This window comes from Capsella rubella, unplaced genomic scaffold, assembly GCF_000375325.1.
Source record: "Capsella rubella cultivar Monte Gargano unplaced genomic scaffold, Caprub1_0 scaffold_7, whole genome shotgun sequence".
NCBI lineage: Eukaryota > Viridiplantae > Streptophyta > Magnoliopsida > Brassicales > Brassicaceae > Capsella > Capsella rubella.
Genome location: NW_006238917.1, coordinates 2,770,571 through 2,794,175, shown reverse-complemented (window position 1 = coordinate 2,794,175; position 23,605 = coordinate 2,770,571). Strand labels below are relative to the sequence as shown.

Here is a 23,605-nt window from a genome sequence, read left to right as displayed (position 1 = left end):
AAACGCTGCGTTTCACTTAGTTGACTCCTCAGTCAAACCAAAATACGACGTCGGTTCCTATGAATACGTTATGGAAAACGAAAACAAAAAATGTATATCCTCCACTGGTGAATACATAGCTTTCAGAAATTTTCATGAACTTATTTTATGTAAACTTGGTGATGAGTTTGATGAGGATGATATAATGATTAAAACACAGGATAATGAAATGAAATAGTCAAGACAAAAGAAGGAAGTTGTATATACAATTATAACATAAGTAATGATAGTAGTAACTGCTTTAGTATTTGGGCAATCATAGAGTAACAATTGCCTAACACGAGCTGTAACACAAACGTTCTCTTATTTGTGCATTGCTTGGCTCATCATAACAGACTTTGGCATTCGGAGAGTTGCTCCGTTTGGTTGAAGGTGACTGTTATTGAGCTTTCTCTTGTTCATTTCGGCATACATCTCTTCTATCATCGGCTTCCATAGCCTAACCCGCGCATTTATAAACCAGTTTGATACCTTTAATCACACACAACAGAAGACTTGAGTAACAAAACATATGTGCGACTACAATCTTAGGACTTGTTATTGTGGATTCACGAGTAAATCATCTAGTCTCATTTGTAATTCAAGAGAAAAGCTTGATATTTCCCTAGCCTTTAATCTCATCTTAGTATGCCAAATTTGCTATCATTGTGAGCAAAGATATTATCAATATGATTCATTGCATAAGTAAACAAAGATGAGACATTACCTGACTTCTTGTCAAGCCACTTCGTATAGCTAGAAGATGTTTCTCCGAATCTTTTGGGTAACTGCAATCAATACAGCATAAATTTTCTTATAAATTCATTCGAGTTAACACAAGGTCTACATAAAGAAGGGTTGAGAAGAGCAAGGATTGTTACGGGTGAAGGAAGTTTTGGAACATCCAAGTCCGTAGAACTGATACTGATTTCTCAGGCAAACCTCGCTGCGGTCTCCATATCTGATGGTTCTTTCGTTTCAGCTGCTGGAGAAGGCAATGCTGGTGGAACATGGAGTTCTCTTGAGACTTGTCTTTGCCTCTCTCCAATACAGATCCCATTGCGAGTATCTTCTTGCAGATTCTCTCTCTCAGGTTCTTGTATAAGAAGGAGATGGTTTGGAGGGCAAACCGGGTGTGTAACTGCGGATCTAACTCGGTTGCAGCATGGAACGCTGATACAACCGTATGAATCTCGTCTACGCAATGACTATATCGATCATCCACCTGAAGGAAAGAAAACACACCGACTCAAATCAAAACCATTTCTTTAAGTAATGTAAAAATGTGAAATATATAGTACCATTTGTAGAAGATCAAGAAGATGTGTTTTCTGTGATTCTAGTGCTCTTCTTTGCAATGTAGATCCAAACTCCGCCTCTGAGTTATTAGAATCATCATCAAGAAACTCGGTTAGATTCTCAAAACGTGAATGAAAGGCTGAACTAGCAGCCGCGGATTCCGTTCCACGAGATGAATAATCGAGCGAGTATGAGGCGAAATGAGATAATATTTCTTGAACAGAGTGAAGATACTTGGAGCCAAATATAAGTTGAGAGAAACTCTGAGTAGAAATGTCTTTGCTGCTGCAAGAAGCTTGCTCTGAGGCTAAATTAGTAGCACCACAAAGACTTATCTCCGAGCATTCATCAGAAACATCAGTGGCAAGACTCAATGAAAGCTCATTGTTTCTTTTATTCGAAATCAGAAACGGGAAATCTTCCTCACCAAATGTAGACATCATTGGTTCACTTGGACCAACAACACCAGAATATGTCTGAAACTCACTATTTCCTTCAAAACCCCACAGGTTGTTTGAGGAGTCATCATAAGGTCTAAAATGATCCAAAGGAGGAGGAGGAGGAGGAGGAGCCATGACCTCAAAGCTTTCGACATTGCGGTTTTCTTGAACGTCATCGAAAGATCGTGAAGAAGATGATAAATATTTGTTAGTGAGCATAGAGTTGAAGAAATCAAAGCCAGCCATTTGAAGAGGATCTGATCTGATGGAGTTCCACGGAAGCATTGTTGAAAAAGGAGTTGAATCTTCTCTTGAAGGTATAAAATCCATGAGAAGAGGGTTCTGGTTGGCCATGACATTGTCCAGAGAAGTAAAAGTGTTGTCGTTGTCCATTGGGTTTCAACGAGACTGCATTAGCAAGAAGAAGACAAAGTATTTAATAAAGACTCAGACAAGGGATTTATTTTATCAGAAGATCTCGGAAACTAACCAAATCTTTGGAGAATAGTACTAAATGTTGAAATGCTGCAAGAGAGACAGAGAACATCATCACTATGCCATTAAATAAATTCATTAAAAAATATCTAATAGGTTAATAATGTGAAAGGAAGCATGAGTTAATGAAAGCAGTAACTACTAAATGCTCAATGATATTACACATATACACACAGACCAATAATATTTTTCACACTGTGATACCTGTGAAAACAGTGAACTAGTAGAGAGTAAAAAAGAAAGCTTTAGATTACTACAAATGTCCATAGGAACATAAAAGTGTAGAACTTGCCTTTTATCCTTCTTCTTCTGATAATTAAGAACCCTTGGGAAGATCTCAGCACACAACAAAACGTTCCAAACAGAATTTTCTAAACATGAAAATTTCCAAAATGTGTGTTAAATCTGAAGAAGAAAGTTCTGTTTATTGCTCTTCTTTCTCGGTGAAAGAACAGTGTACTTTCATTCCGCAGCTTCTCTCTATATGTTCGTTCCTAAAAGAGAACCAAAAAGGAGAAATTATTTATATATATAAAAAATTAAAGGGCAAAAACAAAACTGAAAAAGAGAAAAGTGAGTCTGATTAATCTGTTTTGCATGAGAACGCAAACTATGAAAATAAAAACTTTTGTTTACTTACTTTCAATGGAATTACATTTTCATGAAGAAGAAGAAGAAGAAGAAGAAGAAGAAAACCAGAATCTTCTTCATCATCATCATCTGCCTCAGTAGAAGATTCAGAGCACTAGATATACATATAGTAACATTTTATTACTAAAACAAATAATATAATTCAGGGATGGGGGAGGCAAAATATTTTTAAAAATGCAAGAAAGAAGAAAGGTTGAAAAGAAGGAGGGCCAAATCACGTACGGAGCTCCCTCTGTATATGACACGAATCCATTTTCAAATCTTTTAGATCTTCAGAACCAAATCTTTATAGTAATAAAATGTTTTTATTTTGTTGCTTCTTTAATTAAAATGGATGATGATCATATATATACACATAGAGAAAGAAAGAGATGAAGAGCTTCTTCATTCATCTAAATATTTGTCTATCAAGAAAATAAAAGGATGAGAGAGCGAATCCAAAATCCAAAAAAGAAATCCCAAAAGAAAGACATGAAGAAGACCGATGTGTTACTGTTTACTACAGAGAAGTGCACTCATTTCTGTTGCAGGCTTTAAATTTGGGAAGAGACCCTACCTTTTACTATTTACATGTCTCTCCTCTATACATACAATTATGATATATGTATGTATGTGTGTGTGTGCATGCATAGCTTACTAGACAGAGTCATAGAGACACAAAACCAAAAAAAAAAAAAAAAAGAGTACATAATTTTGATTTTATAATAATAAGAAAGAAGAAAGAAAAAAAAAAATAGAGAGGGGTTGGCTTGTAGTGTTGGCTGGTTTCAATTATCACAAAACAGAAAAAAGGGGGAAAAAAGAAAGAGAAGAGGTGAGATCTTTTTTAGCCATTTAAGGAGAATTGATGAGATGTGTGATCCATTTCGCTTCTTTTCTTTTTCCTTCTTTTCTCCACCACTCGTGTCTTTGTGTTGTGCCATCAAATCTTATATCCATTTTCGTATTTTTTCCTATAACTTCTTTATTTTTTTACGTAAGCTTTTTTACAAACCAAAAACATATATATATATATATATATATATATATATATCAATCAATTTGTTTGGCCTTTTCTTTGATTGTTCCTTTCTTATCAAAATCTTTTTTTTCTTTTCCCCTCTCTCTCTCTCTTTTGGTTCAATGTGTCGTTATATGTTACGTCTTATTATCATGGCTAATCATGATATGAGCTGAAACTCTATTTTACTCGTAGACCATAATAGTGAGATATGCATATCTGATATTTTTTAATTTTCTTTTCAATTTAAGGATGGCTAGATTTTTACAACCAGAGTTGAGTGTGGCCATAAGGCATAAACGCATGATTAAATTTCTAGTGTATCGTTTTATACACCAATAAACTAATAGTCTACTAATACAATAATTAAACAAGTATAACAGTTGACCATTAATAACTTAGGTGATCTGTTTAATTGGTACCTTGCCTTTAACAATGAGACAACAAAAGGGTAAAGGACAAGTATCCTGTTCCTGTATGCCCACTCCAACCAAAATTGGATATTGATTTTGGAGACACAGTTATTGTGGTTTCGTTTAGGACAAATCATTTATATACTTGTTCGTTTCCCATTTTTCAAAAATCACAGATAATTTCTACGATTCTATATAATACTACTATTCAAAGAGTTAAAAACGGAACTTATAAAGTTCACCAAAGAGAAAGAGTTAGACAACTTAAAAGCAGAATAATATCAACAACACTAGGAACTGCCCCTACCGACTACTGAAGCTTGGAATGCTGTGTTATCATGCCTACGATCTTAATCAATAACACTTACAAATGTTAGACTATTAGACCCGTGTTCATAACTTTTGGGTCCTCCTAGGCCAAAAAAAAATTATAAAGGAGAAAGTTACTTTTCTTTTTCTTTTTTTATCTAATAGTCCAAACAAGAACTTGTAAGGCTTTTTCTATGAAATGAGAAAACGTACATGGAACTCATCGACGGACGCAAGCACCAGCAGATGACTAAGCTACCATATAGACTTCCTTTGAACGTTTTTAATCTGAAGTCGTCTACTTTTCCCAAGTCATTTGGCTTTAACTATTCTATGTTTCAAATCATCCTAAGTTCTCGTTAAGGTTATATGCCTTGCTTATATTAATACAAGTTCATCGACGTAAGAATAATGATAATGTTTTGGGACTTGAAAACCTACTTAACTTAGTTCGACTGTTCGAGGGTTCTCAATCTTCAAAACTTTTTAACTAAAAATCGTTTACAAAATCCTATGACAAAAAGTGCGTCTAATTAGAATGATTCGACACTAACCAATCTATAAACGCTCACGGCACATGACCTCTCTCACTCGGAATCCTTTTAATTATGATATTGATCTATCATCAAGACAACCTAAACATAACATATATGTTCCCAAACACACGGATTCGTGTTTCATCGGATGAAACTCGTACGACCAAGACCGAAACGTAACTACTTATTTACGGGTTCACCCTATAAGACACTCAATTTCTTTCTCATTATCTCTCTTTTCTTCTTAAGGAAAAAAAAAAAAAAAAGAGAAAGCTAATTTACAAATAAGATTAGATAAAATAAAGAATATTTCTTCCGAAAACAACTCAATCATATTACATGTTCATCATGTCTTCCAACTATTTTCATATATGATGCCTTTATTTTTTTCTTGAAATTTAACAAAAAAAATAGTGAATATTTTGGGAGAGTGTAGGTATGTCAATCGGGATAGTCCGGCCCGAAATCCGTAAAGTCCTCGTATATTTGAATCCGGCCCAAAAAATATCGGAACTTATATTTTAAAATCCGGATCCGATATTTTTCAGGATCGGGCTGAATTAACCCGCGGGCTTAAGTTCTAATTAGAGGGTGTACAGTATATAGCTTAAAAGTTATTGGAAATTACACTTTAACAGTATGCTATATAATTATATTACTAGGCTTACTTTTTGTTTATTCGGATCGACGGGCTGATATATAAATTTTCTATAAATATTGATATATAGCAAAGTTTGATTTTTGGTCGAAATTGGTAGGCTTCCTCTGCTGAATTTGATCAAACGAGTCCGGAGATGACACTGGAGTTGTTGGAGGTTGATAAGCTTGAAGGTCACACTGATCGTGTTTGGAACGTCGCCTGGAATCCCGCCGCCGGCGCCGGTGTTCTTGCCTCCTGCAGCGCCGATAAGACCGTGCGAATCTGGGAGCAGAGCTCTCTCTCTCGTTCCTGGACATGCAAGGTTTCTATCTTCTCTCTCTCTCGAGTTTATTGGCATGCAAGTAAGATAATTAAAGGTCACTAATGAATGAAGCTTGGTGTGATTGGTTAGGCAGTTTTGGAAGGCACGCACACAAGAAGTGTAAAGTCGTGTGCTTGGTCACCTTCTGGGAAGTTATTGGCCACTGCAAGTTTCGATGGCAATACTTGCGTTTGGCAAAACTTTGCTACTGACTCCGAGTGTATATCCGTTTTACAGGTACCTACTTAAAATTGCCCAAGGGAACTTTCCAATCCTTGATGCATGCTACTATATGTATTTGTTCTTGGTTTCTTGAGCTTTAGTATCTCGTGGAATATTCTTATGCAGGGACATGAAAGCGAAGTCAAAAGTGTATCATGGAATGCATCTGGTTCGTTGCTTGCAACATGTGGTAGAGACAAGGCTGTCTGGATTTGGGAGATACAACCTGATAATGAATTTGATTGTGCTGCAATATTAACTGATCATAAAGGAGATGTTAAGATGGTCCAGTGGCATCCCACTATGAATGTTTTGTTCTCTTGCAGTTATGATAACACTATCAAGGTAAAGATAACAATTCTTCTAATCTGCTTTGACAGAATTGTACACCATGCTAAAACGTTCTGTCATATCCACTTATAAGCATTTAACTGCAATACTTGTGTTTTATTTAACAGGTTTGGTGGTCTGAGGATGAATCTGATGATTATAATTGTGTCCAAACCTTAGGTGAATCTAACAAGTATGCCCTCTATTTGCCTCTTCTTCTTTCTCACATGCATGTTCAAAATTCTCCTACCATGATGCGTATAATTATATACGTTGCCTTTAATCTTCATTCAGTGGTCATTCTTCTACCGTCTGGGTTGTCTCCTTCAATGCTACTGGGGACAGGATGGTCACTTGTAGGTTGGCAAATCTTCTCCTCATACATAGTTTCTCATAGGTTATTTCATCTCTGTTACCTGTTCTGACAACGTTACTATTGTCTGAACTTGTAGTGATGATCGAACAATAAAGATATGGTCGACAGATATTGAAAGGATGCAATCTGGTGAAGGATATGTACCTTGGTGAGGATATAGTGGCCACTATCAAATTATCACACTCCATAGAGATTAGCATACATATCTTTCATCTTTTGAAGACTTAATCCTTATTTTTATATCTATGGTCTATAAGTTTTGAGATAAGATGCATGCAGCTGAATATACTTCATTCATGTTCCAACTTGTAGGCAATGGAATATTTACCTGTTTGATCTTTTGCAGGACCCATCTTTGTACACTCTCTGGTTATCACGATCGTACCATATATTCAGTTCATTGGTCAAGGTATAGATCTTCTCACTTTGGTTTCTTTTGAGGCATTTGAAAGAAACAGTTTTAAAGTCCCTACTAAATCCGTTGCTTATTTTCAGAGACACTTGTTGATAAATAGATATAAGTTTTTTTTGTGATGAGATTTGATACTCTTACAGGGACGGTATTATTGCTAGTGGAGCAGGCGATGATACTATACAGTTATTTGTGGACAGCGACAGTGACTCTGTATGCACTTTCTCCCTTTTACCTAATAATCACAAAGCCCTCTTTTATGATCATGTTGAAATATCTTGTCTGGTTTACTTCTTTGCATTCGTTCTGTAACCATTGTAGGCTTTTGTAGCACAACACGTGTGTATTCTATGATTTTATAAGGTGCAATACACCTTGTGCTGCAGCCAAACTGAAATGCTGATCATCATTGTGACAGGTTGTTGAACCTGCATACAAACTTTTGCTTAAGAAGGAGAAAGCACATGAAATGGATATAAACTCGGTCCAATGGGCACCTGATGTAAGTTCCTTTCCTTATTAATGAGTACAGAAAACGAATTTGTATTTTGGGGTACTGAGTTCGATTCTTTAAACAGTTGAAAGCTTAATTTTTTTCTCTGTATATATGGTTTTAGCATATACCTGAGTCATCTCTTGCTGTAACTCTACTTTCAAGATTTGCATTGTGCTAACTCGAGGCTGTTAAAACCAATGCAGAAGGATAGCGAGTTGCTTGCCTCGGCCAGCGACGATAAAACTGTTAAAATTTGGAAGCTTGCATCGGAGCCATGACTAGGCTGGTTATGCATTGGATTTTTGTTGGTTTTAGGTTTGTAATTTGGTTAAGAGTTTTCATTTCATTGTTAAACTAGGAGAAATGAGGGATATCTCTTTTTAACCAAGAAGGAAAGCTTTTTAAGGGGGTGATGAATCTGTGAAACTTGGGTTCGCAAGTTGTGTAAATACCAACAAAAATAAATCTAGAAGATAAACCCAACGACAAGAAATTACAAGACCTAGATATGATATTTATCGTTTGTTGTCTGCAGAGCAGTGTTCTGTTCTGAGGAACAATACTGTATTTCTTTTCGTTTCTTATTTCCTTTGAACACAATAATACGATTATACTAGATAAGAGCGTTGAGATAAGTTTAACATCAATATCCACTGATGTCACTGTCGATGTCGATGTGCCGTGCCTTGTACTAATTCACCCACAAGGTCCACAACTCTAGCTTGGCTGCTTTCATCTTTTACCACAAGGTCTACAAAATTATTATCCATGTGGATATGTTAGCTTCCAGGCAGACAAATATATAAATATGTAATACTATTTTTTTATATAAAGTATAATAATTAGTTATTAATTTGATGAATAGATACTAGCGCATAGTAAATATTGTCCACAAAAAGTGTACATGAGAATATGAGATGAGACTGAGAGAAGTCGACAACAACCATAAATATAGATTGGTTTTTGTGGTCAACATTTTAATCAATCAAATACTATCTACTGTACAAATAATGTATATATTAACAAATACCAACTTTTTTGATAATCGAAATCATTAAAGGTTACTTTTTTTTTTCCAAAAGTTACTTAAGTTACATAATGGCATTATTGTTCGTAAAATTATAATATATATATTCATTGCACATGAGAAATAAAAGAGTTTACAAAATTACTTCGATATTTTTATCTTAAAAATCATATTAGCGATATTGCCAATTACATTGAAAAAAAAAACAAAAAAAAAACCGCGGCCTGGGACGGTACTTTTGATTCGAGAATGTGAAAATTATGGATTAGCGTAGTAAATAATTTTTGATAAAACTGAAAGAAAAAGGATTAAATCTCGTGAATTGATTTGACGCATAATCAAAGCGCCAATTAATAATAATGTGTTGGGGAAATTTGAGATGTGATTCAGGTTTCGACTCCATTATTTCATCGATGAGGGGATTGACTTTGAATTGAGAGAGTCATGGACTGGCCTCAAGTTTCCTCTGTAATCTCCTCTCTTTCAAAGAAACAAAAAAACTAACATTTTGTATTTTCTTTTTCCTCCTTTCTTCTCTGATAAGTTTTTTGGGTATGTTCGGTAAATACAGGGAAGATCAAGCTCTCTGACTGTTGGGGAGCAAATCTGCGCCGTCTTCATACCTCTGTTTGCCATTATTGATCTCCTCATTTCCTCCGTCTCACAATGCTTCGACTGCCGTGGCTCTTCCCCTCGGACATGCCAGCACGCGGATCTGAATCGTCTTGCCCGTGAATCTCGATGTTTGTTTTTCTTCTTTATTTATCTCTCTCTCTCTCTTTCATTCCATGTTCAGTGTGCTAGTACATTTTGTCTACATTTTTGGATCAATGGGTTGTTTTGAATTTCTCTGTTTTGGTGTTTGATTAGTGTGAAAGTTTGTTCCTTTTGTTTTGACCACTCTGCAGTTTCAGTCAATGAAGTTGAAGCTTTGTATGAGCTGTTCAAGAAACTCAGCTGTTCTATTATTGATGACGGTTTGATTCACAAGGTCTGTTTTTTCTTCTTCTTCGACTTGTGAAAGTCTCTTAGATCAGATGTATAGCTTATGAATTTGCCAATGCTTGATGATCAGCTTATATGTGTCATGTGTGATTGATTGCTTTCAAAGTCTGCTCTTTAAGTTTTAACTGATGCGATGATATGATTATATAAAGATATTAATATTCCTGGTTTTTAGGAAGAGCTTCGACTGGCGCTGTTTCAAGCTCCATATGGTGAGAACCTCTTTCTTGATAGGGTGAGTGTGTTCTTTAGAGAGACTGATCATGGCTTCTTGGACTTGTTGAGATTGAATGTTATGGTAATATATTGGTTATTGCTTTGCAGGTTTTTGATTTGTTCGATGAAAAGAAGAATGGGGTTATTGAGTTTGAGGAATTCATCCATGCACTCAGTGTCTTTCATCCCTACGCACCAATTGAGGAGAAGATCGACTGTAAGGATCAATATTCAATGTCCTACTAACAATACATAGCAAAGGGTTATCATAATATATAACTCATGGATGAATCTTAAGCATATGTTCTTATTTCTGGCAGTTGCGTTTAGGCTCTATGATCTCAGACAGACCGGATTTATTGAGAGAGAAGAGGTAATTGATAATCTGCTATTGCAAGTTGTAACCTGTCTTTTGAGCTTCATAAACAAATTGAATTTGTTGTGACATGTTAGGTGCAACAAATGGTGGCTGCTATTTTGATGGAATCTGATATGATACTATCCGATGAACTTCTGACCATGATTATTGATAAAGTGAGTTTTTGGAATCCTCCTCTCTATTAGTAAATGAATCATACATTCTGGTAAATTCAGTTAGCAGATTGCTTTTTTTTTTTTTTGGTTTCTCTTCTTTGTCTTTTTGCTAGACATTTGCTGATGCAGATTTCGACAAAGACGGTAAAATTAGCAAGGATGAATGGAAGGTGTATGTGCTTAAGCATCCCAGCTTGTTGAAGAATATGACTCTTCCTTACCTAAAGTACCAAATCATCTCTCTTTGTTAGATTCTTTCTTTCATTTAAGATTGTCCCTTTACTTTTTGATTAACAATATTTTGTTTGAATTTGAAGGGATGTGACGACAGCATTCCCAAGTTTTGTTTTCAACACTGAGGTTGAAGACTGAGGCAGAACCATGTCCATGGAGCACCGGTTATATTACATCTGCAGCTTCTGCTTGGTTTTACGTACTAAACTTGTTTTCCGTATTGTCTTTTATCAAAATTAGTTGGTGATTATTAGCTGTAAGTAATATTGTGAAGAATTTAGTTATGTTTTAAATAGTGTAGTGTAAACTGTTGCATTGAAAGTAATGAAGCATTTTTTTCTATTTATCTTGTGTCTATGCCATGTTGTTTTTAAGTCTTGATCTACCGAAGTTTGTTTTTTAAACCATTTACTAAGAGTTATGAGTAAATTGCAAGAAAACAATCTTTGTACAGCCGTACTGAACCAGCCAGCAGTGTGACCTGTTCATGGAACAGTATTTGAGACAACCAGCCCTAAACAGGATTTGTGGCTGGATGGGATTTATACAAAATTGTAAATCTTTTCAAAACGCATGGGACAACAATCAAGGTTCAGTTGAGTTTCCTAGATTCTTAATCTTTGTTAACTGTTGAGATTTTTTGGTTTTATCTTTCTACAACTTTTTGACAGTATATATGTTTGTTTAGGTGATTTGTGGAAAATATATAGATGTATTCGAATTAGATTAAGAGAGTAAGAGAGATAGAAAGCGTATAATGAGAACACTATGGACAGAATGTGAAAGAGAAGAGAGAATGGTGTGAGAAAGTGGGACACATAACACAAGTTTCTGCATCGAGGGAGAGCTGTACTCAAGCAGATACTGCAGCTGCGACCTGTTCTTCCTCCGCGAGGAGAGTGCTCACCAGTTTCCTGTCTCCATACACATTGTCCACTCGACCTGTTCCACATTTCAATAATTTGTCAGAAATCAAAAGCTACACCAAAAAAAAACCATATGAGTAATCTATCTCGGATGGTCTTATACTTGTGATGGGCCAGAACTTTGAGGACCGGAGCCATGGGGCAGGGAAAGCTGCGTACTCTCGGGAATATGGCTTGTTCCATGTGTCTGCCATTAGCACTGATTGAGGATGTGGAGCACCCTGAGAACACAAACAACCAAGTCTTTATCTCAACTTCTCCAATAATAAGATGAGTCTTTGTTTTCGTATTTACCTTGAGAACGTTGTTCTGAACATCCGCATTTCCTTTCTCAATCTGTGCAATTTCTTCCCTAATTGAAATGAGAGCATCGCAGAACCTGTCTAGCTCCGCCTGCAAACAAATATCATCAGTTCCATCGAGTAAATACATTGAGAGAAATAAAGAGTCAGTGTAATATTTGCATATTAATATATACCTTGCTTTCACTCTCGGTTGGCTCAATCATAAGAGTTCCAGGGACAGGCCAGGACATCGTAGGTGCATGGAACCCATAGTCCATTAGCCGTTTCGCCACATCTTCTGCTTCTATTCCAGCAGTGTTCTACAAATCCATATTTGAAGTGGTTATGGATATATGCATCCCCAAAATAAAATATTTTCATTTCATTCAATTCACAACATTTTAATACCTTGAAGGCTCTCAAGTCTATGATGAATTCGTGTGCTACTGTTCCATTAGCACCACGGAAAAGAACTGGGTAGTGTTTCTGTATAAACAAATCAATAGGAAAATTAGACTTTCTTCATTCTCAAACGAATAGACAAAAAGAAGACAGAGATGCTCTACTACCTCTAGACGCTTTGCCATGTAATTGGCATTCAAAATTGCAATCTTGGAGGCATCAGTGAGTCCACCAGATCCCATCATGGCAATGTAAGTATAAGATATTGGCAAGATAAGCGCAGATCCCCATGGTGCAGCGGCTATTGTACCCAACGGTTCTGTCTTCTCCGGTTGTGGGAAACCACCAGTAGATATCTTTTTACATGGCAATGGAGGAAACCCAACAATAAGAAATTTAATGATCATTAACCAAGATGCATTACAGTGATGAAGGATCAAAGACTAACCACGGGGTGAGAAGGAAGAAATGGTGCCAAATGTTTCTTCACACCAATGGGACCCATACCAGGACCACCACCTCCATGAGGAATACAGAAGGTCTTGTGGAGATTGAGATGACACACATCGGCTCCAATAAAACCGGGACTTGTCAAGCCAACCTACACAAACCCAACACCATGCTCTTTCAAATAAGACAAAACCTTGAGATCTCACCTGTGTTTACTGTTTTATTAAGATATTTCACCTGTGCATTCATGTTGGCACCATCCATGTACACTTGACCTCCAAATTCGTGTATTATGTTGCAAATCTCGTCGATACCCTCTTCATAGACTCCATGAGTTGAAGGGTATGTAACCATAAGAGCGGCTAAGTTGTCTTTGTTGGCTTCTGCAGCTTTTCTCACCTCCTCAATGTTGATGTTTCCCTTAGCATCAGTTCCAACCGTAATAATTTTCATCCCGGTCATAGCAGCACTTGCAGGGTTTGTACCGTGTGCAGAGACAGGTATGATACACACATTACGGTGATGATCTCCTCTTGACTGAATAATGCATTCATTCATTCACTTTTCAGTTTATATCAATTAAACCAAAATAAAGGTAAGAAAACTAGATTCAAATTTAGGATATAAGGTTTACCATGTGATATGCGCGGATAACCATAAGCCCGGTATACTCACCAGCAGCACCAGCATTAGGTTGCAATGAGAAAGAGTCAAAGCCAGTGATTGTACATAAGAGATCACCCAAATTTTCGAACATTTCCTATATAAATGTAGAAAAGAAAAGAAATCAGTTCATCTTTTCAATTTCATAGATCAAACCTCAGATGAATCAAGAAAGTGACTCACGTGATATCCTTGTGCTTGTTCAACAGGAGCAAAAGGGTGAATGTCGGTGAAACTTGGCCATGAGACTGGCATCATTTCAGTTGTCGCATTTAGTTTCATCGTACAAGATCCCAATGGAATCATGCTGTGGCACAGTGATAGATCCTTATTCTGTAACTTGTGAATGTACCTAAGCAACTCATGCTCTGTGTGGTACCTAATCACATTGTCAAAATTGAAAATAAAGATGAAAAACTGATAATCCACAAGCAATAAACCACTCAAGATTTAAAGAAAAGAACAGTACATGTTGAAGATTGGGTGGGTAAGATAAGGGCTCTCTCTTGTTAAGCTAGAAGGAATGGCATTCTGAACTTCGGGTGCTAGAGATTCAGCAGTGAATGGAACCTGAAGCAGATTGGAGATAATCAAATTTTATGCAAGATGTCCAGAACTGATAAGTAAACAACAAAAAGAAGAATTAGCAAAAAAACTTACAGGCTTGCCAGAAGCAAAAACTTTGAAAAGTTTATCGACATCATCCAAGGTGGTTGTTTCGTCAAAAGAAGCAGTAATCTGAATGAGGTAATCATATCCAAATATTCAGGTCTTTATGCTGCTATACTAGTAAGAACCTTTAAAGGCCAAAGCAAAGGAGACTCACAGTGTTTGAGTCCACAACACGCAGATTAATTTCACTTTTAGCAGCTGCATCAGCAACAGCATGTGCATCCGAACACTTAATTTTTACCGTGTCAAAGAAGGGAAGTTCTTGGACTTCTGCAACCCCAAGCTTTTTCAACCCTAAGGCAAAGACGCCAGCAAGACCATGAACACGTTGGGCAATAGATTTTAGACCTGCAGGTCCATGGTAAACAGCATACATGGCAGCCATGTTGGCAAGCAACGCCTGTAAGAAAAGGAAAAAACATACACAAAATGTCAGAGTAAGAGGAAAAGATGAAGTTCTCATCAGCATGAATCAATATAATATATCATCTAATTATCAGCGCGAACTAAGTAATCAGATAGTAAGAAGTGATTACTTACTTGAGCAGTACAGATGTTGCTAGTGGCTTTGTCCCTCCTAATATGCTGTTCTCTAGTCTGCATAGCCATACGCAGAGCTTGCTTTCCTGAAGAATCTACACTAACACCGATAATCCTCCCTGGCATCATTCTCTTATACTCTTGTGAAGTAGCCAAGAACGCGGCATGAGGACCACCATAACCCATGGGAACACCAAACCTTTGAGCGGAACCAACCACAATATCGGCCCCCAATTCCCCAGGGGGTTTCAACATAGTCAAAGCCAGCAAATCCGTAGCCATCACAACCTTAACACCATTAGCATGAGCAGTCTTGACAAACTCAGCGTAATCCAAGACCTCACCTTCAGTTCCAGGGTACTGGACAAGAACCCCACAAACATCACCAGAGCTGTAATCTATATCCTTGAGATCAGCGGAGAGAACTTTGAGATCAAACCCACCGGCTCTAGTCTTGCAGATATCAATAGTCTGAGGGTGACAGTTACTAGCAATGAGAAAGGTCTTCTTTTTACCCTTTTGAATGTTGTTACACATGGCCATAGCCTCGGCAGCCGCAGTCCCTTCATCGAGGAGCGAAGCGTTCGACATGGGAAGCCCCGTGAGGTCGGTGATGACCGTCTGGAAATTGAGCAGCGATTCGAGACGACCCTGAGAGATCTCAGCTTGATAAGGAGTGTACTGAGTGTACCAAGCTGGGTTCTCCATAATGTTACGGAGAATCACAGGAGGGACATACGTGTTGTAGTAACCCATCCCAATAAAGGATTTGAAAATCTTGTTCTTGGAAGCCAAATCAACCATGTGCTCGATCATTTGACTCTCGGTTAGACCTCCGTCGAATTTGGAGAACTTCATGGAGTCTAATCGGATAGATTTGGGCACCGTAGCGTCGACGAGTGAATCGATATGATCAAAGCCACAGAACTTGGCCATATGGCTCTGCTCATCTGGTGTTGCCGAGTTGTGACGACGTGGGAAGGTGTCGCCAGGTTGAAGAGCCTCGACGGAGATGGGACGCGTCTGCTGGTGGGAGTGGTGCCTCCCGAACGACGCGGGGGATCGATGGGTGGAGACGAAAGGGGAAAGAGAAGAGACATACCTCGCCGGAGCGTGGGGAACAACAAGGTGGGGAGTTTCGGGGTTGCGGTGTCGTTTAGCCTCGTTGACGAGACGCTTGACGATGCCTCGGTAAGCAAGTCTCCTTGCGCGCTCCATGACTGGGTTGCACTCAGAAAACTTTAAAAAATAAAAACGCAGAGCGAAAGAGTAGATTAGATGTGTGAGGTTGAGGAAGATGAAGGATAGATATGTCTTGCTTTTTTAGTATATCGTAGCCATGGATGGTGGAGGGAATCTGAGAGATGAGATGAGATAGAGATAGAGAGAGTATATAATACACACACACACACTCTCACTCACGGACCGTTGTAAAAAGAAAAATGCGAATGAACGAATGTATATGACGACGTCCTTAGACCAAAATAAAGTGTGTTTATTATATAGTCGAAAATTTTCGGGATATTCTTTGCTCTTTTTTCTTTCTTTTGTAAGAAAATCAGAAAATCGCGTGGCTCTCTGTGGTTAATGGTGAAGCTCGAGATGGGGTTGGTGAAAAGCATTGAGCCAATTTGTATTTTGTACCTATTCCACGTGTTTTGCATCTAATCACTCGTACAATATTGTGATAATCTTTTGTTTTTTTTTTTTTTTTTAATTATCTCTTAATTATTTTGTTTATTGGTTTAGCATTTTCCTCCAAACTATATAGATTTTTAATTACCAGCAATAATACAGTTTGTAGCAGCTAGTACAAAAACTATTAGGAGAGTATATGATGTTTAAAAATAGAATTTTAGTGTACTTAATATAGCTTTCAAATCCTAGTACTGTAATATATTACATGATGAAGTTTTGTAAAGCCTAATCAATAATTAAAACTTTTATATTGTGCCGTGTTTTGATTAACGTACGTTTCGAGATTAATAAATTCCGTAAAATATATAATTTATATTACCGTTTTTGGCCTAACTAAAAATATATCTGGCCAGCAAATCCTTACGATAATTACAGGAATGAGTACTTTACGTAAAAATGCTGTAAGAACATCTCGAGATAAAATTTGAAAGGAAGAGAACTGAAGTGGAAGAGATTGGGTATCAGTGGACAAAAATGTTTGTCACCTTTATCAGAAAACCAATAAAAATATATATATATCGGAAAGATATATAGCAACAAATCAATATTATATGGCAAAGATGATATAATTATTTTGGATCACATGAATATATAAGATAAACTAGGTGGCGGAATATGTTTCACAGAGAGTTTATCTCCAAAAAAAAGAGAACTTTTGAAAATAAAATAAAAATAAATATTAGGGTTCGTCTTTTTCTTCATCATACATGGGAACCATCATCGTCCTCTAACATCTAAATATATTATTCGACAGATAATGAAATATTCTCGTTTTTTGACCTTCCAAGAAAAATAAACCTCAAGACTTCCTTTCCTTTTGGAAAACGTATGTTATTCATAAATTTAGTTCGAACGCTTTCTTTTGTTGTTAAAGGGTATTCATAATTATATTACAAAAACGGAATACACAAAGCTGTGATTCATGAATTATACAGCGTCTTTAGAGTTCAAACTAGTAGCTAGAGAGGTGATTTATGATGTATTTTAAACTAATTATAAGTACATGATCATGTAAAATTAAAGTCTAAAAGTTAGTATATAATATGGTATCGTTGATAAAGATGAATAGAGATGAACTTTTACATACGATGTATAGGCACGATCGATCGATCACTCCAAGTCCCTGAACTTGGTACAAAAACGAAAAGCTATATGGTCACTTATGAAGGCCTAGGGTTAAGGGTGTTTCAAAACTTTCTTTTGTTTTCTGGTCCAGCTAATTCGGATTCATGATGTACAATCTATTTTTTTCGTTACTAGCTAAAAGAAAAAAAAAAGGTTTAAGAAAGATTGGACAGCGAAAAATTGCTACCGAGTGAACATCGTCAAAACGCCATATTTTTTTTATTAACACATAAAAAATAGAGTAATAAACATGTTGAGTCTTCTGATTACTACGTACTTCAATAAACAAATCACAAAAAAAAAAAAAACAGCACCTCATAATGAGTCACAAGTCAAATGGATTAAATTCCATACACACAAAACCAGAAAAGAAAATCAAATAACTTGATATAACCAAAAAAAAAAAAAAAGTTAAAAGCTGATGATCAAGCCCAAATAGCAAGAGCAGACATCATCCCAGCTCCAAGAAACAAAAAGCAATAAGAAACAACTTGAAGTTTGAAATCAATACTCATCTTCTTGCTCAAGAAGTCAGCAGCGATCAAATCCACAAGCGCCATGTACACAAGTATCCCCGCAGAGAGAGAGTCGAGCACTCCTTCAGCCACCAATGCCGCAACACTGTAGGAATTGTAGGATGAGGCAATGGCCGTTCCCACGGCCACGCCGATGGGAGTAGTGATGGCGAAGAAGAAAGCCATCATGGCAGATCCACGAGGGGTTAGTCTTGCCTCTGCAACGCAACCACCGAGAGCGAAACCTTCGAAGAATTGGTGGAAGGAAAGAGCGAGAAGTAGCGGACGTATGGTGCATGGGCTATGTGACACTCCAAGTGATATTCCTATTATTATTGAATGTGATACTATTCCCATTTCTAGTATCTGGAATATATATAAGAAAATCAGAGTATCATCAATTAATTTATGTGCAACGAATATAAAAATATATTTTATAAACGGAATCGTTTTACTAGGTCACATATGACACAAGAACACGTCACAATACCACAACCAAAAACACTTATGACTAATACGATCGCTATTTTGTATTCAACGATAAAAAAATGACAATATATACTATTAGAAAACAGGAAAAACTAAATTATTAAGTTAATGTAATGGTACAATACAAAATATCCATCACTCGATGCACTTGTATATCTAAAATGGACTAGATTTTTCATTTTCGATTAACATTACAATTGTCTAACACAGAGCTGTTATTTCATTAAAACAAATCTACCTATATGTTACTCCAGCTGTTAATTATCATGAAAGTCATGTACAGTTATTAGAATGCCATTTATTTACTTATTTTATTTTAAGATACACTTTTAGCTGCATTGTATTGTGTATAAATAAAGTCAAATACTTGTTTTTTCTTTTAAAAAAATCAATAATAAGATCTCGAAAGCAAAAGTCAGAGCTTACTGAAAATAAAGTCAAAGTCAGAAATATCAAAAGAAGAGAAAAAAGAAGCCTTAACCTGAGAAACAACAACGTGCCTTACACCACTGTCCAAGCCAACGTCCCCGTGGCCGTGTCCATGACCGGAAACAGCGCTTCTCTTAGCGAGAGCCTCAAAACCTTCGGCACCCATGGAGAGGCTGTGACGGTGGTGGTCCGCGTGAGCACGCATCCCAACGATATGCAACGCTCCTCCATCTTCGTCCCTCAGTAAACCCGATTCAAGACTAGGATCCGAAAGAATGGAACCGTGTTGACCAAGCGACTCGACGGACCGGCTCATCATCTTCTCCTGCTTACTCTCGTAATATCCCGTGATCATGAAATCCGCGAGCAGAGTGAGAAGCGCCGCGACCATGGCGAAGAACTCTGGGAAAGGAAACATTTTCCAGGGGAACTCCGGAAGACACGGGTCGGACAAAGCCTCAGAGCCGCCGGAGAGCATGTGAACGAACCCTGTTGCGAGGATCACTCCTGCTGCGAACGCTTTCGCTCCCCTCATCAAGCCACCGTTCGACGGGAGGAGGGTTCCTCCTACAAGGGGAATTGAGACCCCGGCGGCTCCGGCGACAAGGATCGAAGCCATAGCTGCAAACTTGAGTGTGAGAGCAGCCGCGTCATCCCGACACGGGTCTGACTCTCCCGAGTCACAACTGGTTGTGAACGACTCTGTTTTGCAGTTTAAAACAAAAAACAAAAAGTTATAGTAATGAAGGAATCAAGAGCAAAAACGAAGTAACTCTCCAAGGTTTTAAGTGACTTTTTAAGTTTTTAAGTTATGAAAAGATGACAGAGACTATATATCTATCAGAAAGCAGCAAAGTGAAGTGAGAATACCTGTCAATCCAGAGGATAATGGTCGAAGGAGCTGCCAGAAATCCTGAAAACATTTAGAGGCAAAATGTGAGAAAAAAAAAAAGATTGAAGAAGCCAAGAACTTTGAAATGGATGATGTGGAAGAAGTTTTCAGACCTGTAACAGAGACATTACTGTCTTAGATGATCAAACTTGTAGATTTGTGTGATTAGTGTAAAGCAACCCAGCTATTAGGAGTTGTTATTATGGAGTTATCTGTTTTTATAAAGAAAGTTTCGGAGAATGTCAATCAGTGCGAGTAGTTTTGTGTGTGCGTGCACGTACGTTTTTTACAAACTCACAAGTTGTTCACGAGAATCAGATGAGCATAGAATGTCGTCATTTTACCCACACCCACTCGCATTAAAAAGCATAATACTACATTTACAAGATCAGTTTTGGTCGCTGTATATGTAGTATAGGCACAATAACCCATCAGATGTATAACAAATATAGAAGAAGATGAGAAGTAGTAGGAGGATGTTTTTCACATTTTTGTTCAAGCCTTTGTTAGTGTGATTTTTATATATTGCAGCAGAAAGTATGACTAGTTTAATGTCAACTTAAAAAACAATGACTATTTTAACAAAAAAAACAAAAATAGTGTTTTGATCTGAGTTCGAATAAATTCCATTGAATGATTAGTCCGAATACATTTCACTGATTTTGTTTTTTTTTTCTATTTCATAATTCAGGAAACAGCGAAAAATATATAATTGGGCCAAGAGGCCCAGTAAGGGAAAAGTATCCCTTAGCGACAATGAACGAAATCTCGAGCCTAAAAAGTAAAAACCGAAGTACGTACGTGTAGTTAAAAAAAGCTAGCGTATCAATTGGTTTGTTAAATTCGGATCACAGACTCTAATTACAGTATTAGGCCGAAAAATTCGGGAAGGGAATAAATAAGAATATGCTTTGGGCATATCTAATGGATTTATTATCTGACTCATCCCATCGTCTAGTCTCAGGGGAGAAGAGACGAGTAAGTTCACTTCAATTCAAAGTCTTGAAGCTTCTTCTTCCAACTCTCTCTCGGTCCTCTGCCCCTAAACAAGATTCCAAAAGCGTAAGCAATCATCCTCTCTTATCTCATCTACTATTTGATTTCTCCCTTTTATAACTTGACTACTTTTCGTCTAGAAGAAACTCTGAAAATGGTTGGAAATCAAAATATTTCACAGAGTTTCAGTTGGGTTTTTGTCTAAATTTCATGTTAGCGCCCATCAATGTGCGTCTTTTCTTAATGTATGCGACTCTGTTTACTTATTGCTAAAGCATATTGTTTTGCTGAATCTCCTCTTATTACTTCACTTGATGCAATATTCAGTCCTGGGAAGAGCTGGTTAGCCTGGTTTAGTGTGTTTGAGGAGAAAGTTTCGATTTTTATTGATTTAGTTTTTGGAATTTAATTTCGGTTTTTAAATTAAAAAAATCGAGAAATTGGTAGAATCCTTTTCTAGTCATGACATTCTCTCCTAGATATGTCCTGTTCTGCTGAACCAAGTTTTCTTAATTTTTAAGTTGATTTTGTTTTTGCAGGTGAGTGTGTTTGATAGAATCAAGAACAAACCTTTAAAATGGCGCATCTACTTTCAGCTTCATGCCCTTCAGTTATCTCACTTAACAGCAGCAGCAGTAGCAAGAGTTCCCTTTTAGGCCAAACCTTCTTCAAACCTCAATGTTTTTCAAGATCTTCTCTCAAAGGACTTCTCTTCCAAGAGAAGAAACTGAGAAGAAGCTCCGTTTTCCGAGCTACTGCTGTGCCTATAAGCCAACAAGCACCACCCGAAACATCAACCAATGGTTCATCGTCTAAACCAAAACGTGTTATGGTCATTGGTGGAGATGGTTACTGCGGTTGGGCTACTGCTCTCCACTTGTCCAAGAAGAACTACGAAGTTTGCATCGTTGACAACCTTGTAAGGCGGCTTTTCGATCACCAGCTTGGACTTGAGTCATTGACTCCTATAGCCTCAATTCATGACCGAATCAGCAGATGGAAGGCTTTGACTGGGAAATCAATTGAGCTATTTGTTGGGGATATCTGTGATTTCGAATTCTTAGCTGAGTCCTTCAAGTCTTTTGAGCCTGATTCAGTTGTGCACTTCGGGGAACAGAGATCTGCGCCTTACTCGATGATAGACCGGTCCAGAGCCGTCTTTACACAGCACAACAATGTGATTGGGACTCTTAATGTTCTCTTTGCCATTAAAGAGTTCGGAGAAGAGTGTCATCTTGTAAAACTCGGGACGATGGGCGAGTATGGTACTCCAAATATCGACATTGAGGAAGGTTATATAACGATAACGCACAATGGTAGAACCGACACTTTGCCATACCCCAAGCAAGCGAGCTCCTTTTATCATCTTAGCAAAGTTCACGATTCGCACAACATTGCTTTTACTTGCAAGGCTTGGGGTATTAGAGCCACTGATCTCAACCAGGGAGTTGTGTATGGAGTGAAGACTGATGAGACAGAGATGCATGAGGAACTCCGTAACCGATTAGATTACGATGCTGTGTTTGGTACAGCACTTAACCGGTTCTGTGTGCAGGCTGCAGTTGGTCATCCACTTACTGTTTACGGTAAAGGTGGTCAGGTAAATGACTCTTTTAGTTGTTTTGAAATATAGTTTCTAATCGAAAAGGTGAGGTTTTAATGCAGTTTTTCTTTCTTCTCATTGCAGACAAGAGGCTACCTCGATATAAGGGACACGGTTCAATGTGTTGAGATAGCTATAGCTAACCCAGCAAAAGCTGGTGAGTTCCGGGTCTTCAACCAATTCACAGAACAGTTTTCAGTGAATGAACTGGCTTCCCTCGTCACTAAAGCGGGTTCAAAGCTGGGGCTGGACGTGAAGAAGATGACGGTGCCAAACCCGAGAGTGGAGGCGGAAGAACATTACTACAATGCAAAGCACACAAAGCTGATGGAACTTGGACTAGAGCCTCACTATCTATCAGAGTCACTTCTTGATTCGTTGCTCAACTTTGCAGTTCAATTTAAAGATCGTGTGGACACGAAACAAATCATGCCAAGTGTTTCTTGGAAGAAGATTGGCGTCAAGACCAAGTCCATGACAGGGTAAAGTGCATGGTGATCAAATATAGAACACCTAAGGGAGATGATTATTAGAGATTATTATGGGAGAGATGTGTTGTTTGTTAATCTTCAAACTTCATTTGTGCAAAAGACTTGTTAGCTTTAAGTGGTTTAGTCCATACATTGTGCAGGGTTTCAAATGTTAGATGGTAATTTCGATGAAATTTCTACAGAGTGTTTGAAAAAGGATACATAAAGTAAACCAAGAATCAAATGTGTTACGATCGATCATTGTAGAGAATCTAACGAGCTTTTCAGTAAATACTTATCGTACACGAATAAAACTGTAATTGTTTTTTTGTAAGATATGATTTTTAATGTAGCGTATGCTTTTAGATCAATCAACTGGTTTAAGATTAAAGTAAAGTTATATAGTTGTACGTATTACATTTCTTTTGGTGTATATTTAAATATAGGAGAGTGGGGTGTTGGGGGTGGGTCTTCTT

The 23,605-nt window shown here is 37.4% G+C and overlaps 6 protein-coding genes across 10 annotated transcripts; 3 read left to right on the top strand and 3 right to left on the bottom strand.

Moving 5' to 3' along the window:
- Positions 1-166: 166 nt before the first annotated feature.
- On the bottom strand, positions 167-3,569 carry LOC17880886 (homeobox protein ATH1). 3 transcript variants are annotated; one of them, XM_023778963.1, is made up of 8 exons: positions 3,126-3,569; positions 2,893-2,997; positions 2,545-2,746; positions 2,248-2,282; positions 1,320-2,165; positions 900-1,243; positions 746-806; positions 167-510 (listed from the first exon to the last, which is right to left on the bottom strand). In XM_023778963.1, the coding sequence occupies exons 5-8, from the start codon at positions 2,148-2,150 to the stop codon at positions 343-345; spliced, it is 1,404 nt and encodes a 467-aa protein (XP_023634731.1). In that variant the 5' UTR covers positions 2,151-2,165; positions 2,248-2,282; positions 2,545-2,746; positions 2,893-2,997; positions 3,126-3,569; the 3' UTR covers positions 167-342. The 3 variants fall into 3 exon arrangements, with proteins under 3 accessions (XP_023634731.1, XP_006283680.1, XP_023634732.1); XM_006283618.2 differs by having other exon boundaries at positions 2,893-3,569; XM_023778964.1 differs by lacking the exon at positions 2,893-2,997 and having other exon boundaries at positions 3,460-3,569.
- Positions 3,570-5,830: 2,261 nt separating this feature from the next.
- On the top strand, positions 5,831-8,516 carry LOC17880745 (protein CIA1). Its single transcript, XM_023779231.1, has 10 exons — positions 5,831-6,123; positions 6,214-6,360; positions 6,472-6,690; positions 6,804-6,868; positions 6,970-7,035; positions 7,128-7,199; positions 7,398-7,460; positions 7,607-7,676; positions 7,882-7,965; positions 8,163-8,516. Exons 1-10 carry the CDS (start codon positions 5,956-5,958, stop codon positions 8,235-8,237), a joined length of 1,029 nt encoding a protein of 342 aa, XP_023634999.1. The 5' UTR covers positions 5,831-5,955; the 3' UTR covers positions 8,238-8,516.
- A 775-nt stretch (positions 8,517-9,291) lies between these two features.
- On the top strand, positions 9,292-11,319 carry LOC17880308 (calcineurin B-like protein 10). 3 transcript variants are annotated; one of them, XM_023778730.1, is made up of 9 exons: positions 9,292-9,454; positions 9,558-9,729; positions 9,895-9,977; positions 10,171-10,203; positions 10,316-10,424; positions 10,528-10,580; positions 10,661-10,741; positions 10,855-10,967; positions 11,059-11,319. In XM_023778730.1, the coding sequence occupies exons 1-9, from the start codon at positions 9,431-9,433 to the stop codon at positions 11,111-11,113; spliced, it is 723 nt and encodes a 240-aa protein (XP_023634498.1). In that variant the 5' UTR covers positions 9,292-9,430; the 3' UTR covers positions 11,114-11,319. The 3 variants fall into 3 exon arrangements, with proteins under 3 accessions (XP_023634498.1, XP_023634499.1, XP_006284926.2); XM_023778731.1 differs by having other exon boundaries at positions 9,294-9,454; positions 10,167-10,226; positions 10,871-10,967; XM_006284864.2 differs by having other exon boundaries at positions 9,299-9,454; positions 10,167-10,226.
- Positions 11,320-11,664: 345 nt separating this feature from the next.
- LOC17877678 (glycine dehydrogenase (decarboxylating) 1, mitochondrial) lies at positions 11,665-16,377 on the bottom strand. The gene is made up of 14 exons (XM_006282992.2): positions 14,913-16,377; positions 14,527-14,772; positions 14,361-14,438; positions 14,170-14,270; positions 13,884-14,079; positions 13,672-13,797; positions 13,275-13,574; positions 13,036-13,188; positions 12,755-12,943; positions 12,594-12,671; positions 12,380-12,505; positions 12,196-12,294; positions 12,005-12,122; positions 11,665-11,917 (listed from the first exon to the last, which is right to left on the bottom strand). Exons 1-14 carry the CDS (start codon positions 16,128-16,130, stop codon positions 11,829-11,831), a joined length of 3,117 nt encoding a protein of 1,038 aa, XP_006283054.1. The 5' UTR covers positions 16,131-16,377; the 3' UTR covers positions 11,665-11,828.
- Positions 16,378-17,948: 1,571 nt separating this feature from the next.
- On the bottom strand, positions 17,949-20,265 carry LOC17879409 (zinc transporter 9). The gene is made up of 4 exons (XM_006284002.2): positions 20,174-20,265; positions 20,039-20,081; positions 19,221-19,870; positions 17,949-18,616 (listed from the first exon to the last, which is right to left on the bottom strand). The coding sequence occupies exons 1-4, from the start codon at positions 20,186-20,188 to the stop codon at positions 18,161-18,163; spliced, it is 1,164 nt and encodes a 387-aa protein (XP_006284064.2). The 5' UTR covers positions 20,189-20,265; the 3' UTR covers positions 17,949-18,160.
- A 733-nt stretch (positions 20,266-20,998) lies between these two features.
- LOC17878819 (UDP-sulfoquinovose synthase, chloroplastic) lies at positions 20,999-23,387 on the top strand. The gene is made up of 3 exons (XM_006283609.2): positions 20,999-21,122; positions 21,596-22,656; positions 22,744-23,387. Exons 2-3 carry the CDS (start codon positions 21,634-21,636, stop codon positions 23,143-23,145), a joined length of 1,425 nt encoding a protein of 474 aa, XP_006283671.1. The 5' UTR covers positions 20,999-21,122; positions 21,596-21,633; the 3' UTR covers positions 23,146-23,387.
- Positions 23,388-23,605: the final 218 nt, after the last annotated feature.